General features: G+C 37.5%; 1 protein-coding gene across 1 annotated transcript; it reads left to right on the top strand.

Annotated features, from left to right (window-relative positions):
* Window positions 1-218: 218 nt before the first annotated feature.
* LOC149011749 (uncharacterized) lies at window positions 219-4,930 on the top strand. Its single transcript, XM_089164068.1, has 2 exons — window positions 219-852; window positions 3,639-4,930. The coding sequence occupies exon 1, from the start codon at window positions 523-525 to the stop codon at window positions 844-846; it is 324 nt and encodes a 107-aa protein (XP_089020194.1). The 5' UTR covers window positions 219-522; the 3' UTR covers window positions 847-852; window positions 3,639-4,930.
* Window positions 4,931-5,413: the final 483 nt, after the last annotated feature.

Genomic DNA, 5,413 nt, shown 5'->3' with positions numbered 1-5,413 from the left:
TGTAAGATCAAATTATCAGAATCATTGAAAAAATATATTATATTGTATTAGAAAGATTGAGAAAAGAAAAGGACAGATTAGTTGGTCAATACGAAAATCCTTTGGATTGTGAAAATTTTGTGAAGGTTGCTTGTTCCTACAATGCAGAGAAGTCAATCCAGAATCCAAATCCAACCCTTCACAACTTTTAACTAATCTCCGTTTCATCCGTCCATCCACCCACTTCATTAGTTCTTTCAGGTCAGCAGTTCATAAATGACTTGCAAAGTGAAAGTGAAGGCCTTAGAAAACGTCAGATCAGCAGTTCATACATGACTTGCAAAATAAAAGCGTTACAAGGGATCATATAGAGCTGCTCATTACATTCTGGTTAGTGGTCTTAATTTGCTTCGTTTTTATCGTCTTTGCCCTTCTCTCCTTCCTCTTATTGCGCCGCTGCTGTTCAGAACACGGAATTCCTTCCCATCTTTCTATCTTTCTGTCTGAGTTTCATGGAAGGTTTTCGATCTAATTCATGTGCGGATGGTAGGAGTCAAATGGAAAGCTACAATGGAGGCAGACCCACTTCGGATGCTAATGGTATGCATGGTTTTAGATGTTACAGTACATCTTATGCCTTCTTCTGCACCTCAAACCCAGATGGGCAAAGAGCCCAAGTTAAAGAAAGCGAAAAGTACTGCTGGGTTCTCAAAGAATTGGAGTTTTACTGATCCTGAACTGCAGAGGAAGAAAAGGGTTGCTAGCTACAAGGTGTATTCTGTGGAGGGGAAAGCGAAGGGGTCCTTCAAAAAGAGCTTTAGATGGCTCAAGGAAAGATACACCCAAGTAGTTAATGGATGGTGGTGATTGTTGGTATTTCTCCGAGTCTGTTTCTCTTTATTATGTGTTTTGGGTTTTGTAGCTTCTGTATGTCTTGAGGATCTGAGCCTGAAATCATCAGAATGCTCGATTCAAGGGCATTTCAATTAATTATTGATGAGTTTTACTTGTTAATGAACTTCTTGCTTTGTAAATTTAGTACTGAAACTACTATGATTCTTGTAGGGATATCTACTCATTATTGTTTGTAATTCAAAGTTGTATCTACAATATGGGTATTCTTTTCGAAGCTTGTCTGTTGTTGCTTGATTTCATTGCTTGTTCCACTAAAATTGGCTACTGCGAAGTTTTGTCTCTGTATTTATTTTTTCCGGGTTGGTTTGGGGATATTTTCACTTGTCAGTCTGGAATTAGTTGTGCAGGCCAGAAATTCTCTCTAGTGGTTCTGCTTCCCTCTTATTTTGGAGGGTATTGGTTCCATATTGAATTAGTTATAATCCTTTTTAACATCATTTGTTCAACCCTCTCTACTAGAGCTGCATTTGTTTGGATTTGGCTTCTGGTAAGTCTCATGTCTCACATCTGTTCTTTGAGTTAAGTTAATCAATTCCTGCAAAAGACCCTTTTTTTGGTTGAAATTTTGTATTACACAAGCATAAGGCCAGGGTCTGGCTGGTTCTCAGCTTTTCTATAAGAAAAGTTCTAAAGGATGGGATATGATATCTTATTCTTATCTGTTAGCAGTCAATCTCTATTTTCCTTTTCACTGATACCAGTGGTGATTCATCCTGTGTTCTGTGACACTCATATTTGTTGTCCTGATTCATTGTGTGCATCCTACAGTTTGCAGATTAATTTTAGGTAGAAGGCTTGAATTATATGTATGGTTTTGATTGATGATTTTCCCGTGGTCATGCCTCAGACTAAAGAGAGATATGTTTGTTGTCACAGCCAGTAGTTTTCCTGAAGAATCTGAATTGATGAACATGTCTTCTTCACTCTTTTATAGGCATTGATGTATCTTAAGAGTTAACAGAAGAAACCCCTACATTAGATCAGATTGGAAAAGATTGGTAACTGCTTTCTAGTATATATGATGGTCAGGCTCTTATGATAAGGTTAATTACAACTCACACAGGGACAGTTCTTTACAATTCCCCCCCCCCCTCCCCCGGCCCCAAAAAAAAAAGAACCCAGAAAAAACCAGAAAGGAAAAGCTAGATAAATACAGGATAGTGGTGTAGCCTCTGTTGAATTTGTGAGATCAGTAGAGGACCAAGCAGGTTTCCTAACTAAAGGAGCTGTGTAGGAAATCCAATCCTTTACTCATAGTGTTCCAGGAGCATGATGACCATGGGGATACATCCATTTAGAAGATAATAATTGAGAATGGTTACCAATCAACCCTACTGAAGCCACTACCTAAATTCATGGATTGAGGTCATTAGATGATTTATCATACTAAAAGAGTTGGATTTCTTCTCTTTTTTGGACTAATTTATGTCAAATGGAGGGAAATGATGCATTTGCCAACTCCAAGTAGCTGTCATAAGGTTAATTAGATGACAAAGCCGAGTAGGAGATTGTGGAGGGAAGCCTGCAGTTCATCCTTTCTCTCAATTTTGGATATTGGCTATTCCCACATCGAGCAGGCTTCTCTATCTTTATGCATGCACTTGCACGTAGATCATCGACTTCTGAAGGTTGGAAATATATTATTTACTTGATATGCATGCCAGACATGATCCCACCTGTTTATGTGACTATCTGATTACTGTTTTGCTGAGCATTATATTTTTTTACTTTTTTCTTCAATAGATTTCTTCTTCTTAAATGGAAAGAGCAACTTGTAAAATTTCTTTGTTTGAAGAGAGATGCTTAAATTAAGTACAGTTTGCCTCCTGTTATCTATTTTCAAAATTTGGGGCTCTGTTGTCCTGATTCCACCGGGGACAAAGGCTTGCAGTTTTTTTTGACCAAGCATTTAGTCAAAACTGGGGATGGACTCTGAGGGATGGACTCTGACAACCTCTCCATCCATGAACATTGCTTTAGTCCTGCACATTTAATGTGCAGGACCGTCATGCGGTACATTTCGGTCCGTTGGATCGAGATCTTGGTTGAAATTTCAGATCCAACAGTCCGAAATTTTGTTTGACCATCATGCGCATTAAATGTGCATGACTGAAGCTATTTTGCCATCCACGGCCTCTGCACTGAAGCTTACATTAAGGCTTGATGGCATTTTAATCTAATATCTTCTACTGCCTAAAACCCCTCTAAGCATTACTTCTTCATTTGATTTGTTTATGAAAAATGTAGATCGAAGTTATTTTGGATATTCTGATAACTATTAAAGTCTGAAAGTTTGGATCCATTTTCAACTGTTCTAGAGTTACAGAAATATGCAGTATACTTTTTTCCCTTTTTCTCTTGCTGGATTAAGTGAGAGTTGACAGTTTTAGTTTTGTTTGCTTAACTTTTACCTGAAGGGTTATTGCCCGACAAATCAATAATAGGGGTAAAGCATTTATCAAGGATTTGTAGTACCTCTAGTTAAACTGAAAATCATGAGATGGGAAGTGGTGTTCATCCATCAGTAAAAAAGTTGTGACACCGTGATTTGCTCAATACTTGTTTTCCATTTTCTCGAAGTTTTTCTAAGTTAAGGTTACTTGCTTTAGAAAGATTAAGTCATGCTATAGAGATTGGGTGCTTTGGCAGAATCTGGTAATCAAGTTATTATCAGTTCCTGTTTCAGTGAAGTTTGATTCATTACTCATATTGTGGTAATTCTGATTTGTCAAAGTTAATTGCAGGATCTGGGTTTTCGGCTAAAGCCTGAGTAAAGGTGATTGGATCTCAAGGAAATGAAATTTGGATATAGAGTCTTGATAGAAGTCCAAGTTTTAAATTAATAAATGAGTTATCCTTTTTCTTGTTTGACTCTTCTTTGATTCATCTGCAAGACCCTGATGCTCCATGTGCATCTTGTTCATGCATTGGAAAATTCAAATATTGTAATCTGTACATACTGATTATTCCGTACTGCAGAATATATATATATACATATAATGAATCTGATTATATAGGGCAATGTTTATCTTCTGGTATCAAGTGAATTTGAACCCTACTTTTAATAACTTAGAAACCCAGTTTGACCAAATCAAGCAGCTAACTTGGTGATGCGATTTGTTGTGGTTCTATATTCCAGCTTGGTGTCAAATGAAACATGTATTCTATGAAACAAGCTCAGATGATGTGGAATTTCTAGGGTTCTACAAAAATGTGAGATTTCACATGGAGAACCTGAACTGAAGGAACTGAAGGTGAGTTTCTATGTGATTTCAGTTCAGTAACAAAAAGTCTGAAAAAAAGAAGTTAAGTTTTCCAGATTATGGGCCTTGGGAATAATGGCAATGTCAGAGAGGTGGGTGGTTGGTTGATTGTTACATTACGGTGGCAAGGAAGGATCCAATGAAGCATCATTTTGGAGAGGTGTTTGCTTTAAAAAGGTGTTGGCCCTGAACAGATTGAAATGGTTGGGTTGCAATTGCAGGCAACATGGTGGAGTGGAGTGGGTCTTTTTGGTTGTCTGGTGGTTCACAGGCACTCCTACATGGCTACATTAGTGGCGTTCTGTCTGGGCAGGTTTCACGGAATGCTGGGCTGCCTGATGCCTCACTCTGCAATGCGTCGTTAGTGGTCTTTTATTATTAATGATAATCATTCTCTTATTCACAAATCCAAATCTAACAACACAATGTATTAAATATATATATCCAAAAAATAATTTTGGTAGAGGACTTCATAGATTTTAAATGTAACTATTTGTCTACCAATGTGATACTGCTCTGGTTCAATTTGATCCCGAATTACATCGATCATTGAATCATTAATGGTCTATCTCAAGATTTAAAGTATCGATATTGAGTATTGTATTGATTAGGTGATTTTAAAAGACGTACTGTCTGTATCAAGTATTTTATTGTACTGACTAATGTATTTTAGTGCACAATAAAGAGATGGATCGATTGTATCCAATATAGATACATATGAACTAGTATGGTAACGTGGGATCTTTTAAACCTTGGTACTCTATCTTCACGATCTAATTCTGCCAAAAAACAAAAAGCTTCATAGCCTGAAAATGGAGGCATTATATTATTCAAGAGTTGGGGTTGTTTCTTTTCAAGGAAGTGAAGTACGAGTCCGGATCTGCACCCCGTAAGGGAAGCGCTCTCTGCTCCCCGACGGGTTTTCCACCACAAAAACATGTGGGACCCACAGGGATTGGTGATTTTTGTTAATATTTTATAATTTTTACCCTGTGGGCCCCACATGTTTTTGGAGAAATGTAGCTTTATATTAAAATTTTAAAAAATCAAGGGTTTACAGACGATAGTATTTTTTTCCATTAGCATCATTCCTAATAAGACAGGAAAGAGCTTTAGGGAGATAAAGGGGGGTGAAGGTGGAATTCTTGGGTGGATTGCGAGAATCCAGCCTAGGAAGTCCACACAAGAGTTCACTTCATGCACAATATATTCAAAAGAACATGCAATAAAGTCCCTAGCCAGCTCAAGAATTTGTT

Source organism: Hakea prostrata, chromosome 7 (assembly GCF_041222555.1).
Source record: "Hakea prostrata isolate BN-2017 chromosome 7, UWA_Hpros_2, whole genome shotgun sequence".
Taxonomy (NCBI): Eukaryota; Viridiplantae; Streptophyta; class Magnoliopsida; order Proteales; family Proteaceae; genus Hakea; species Hakea prostrata.
This window is presented reverse-complemented; position numbering and strand designations above follow the sequence as displayed.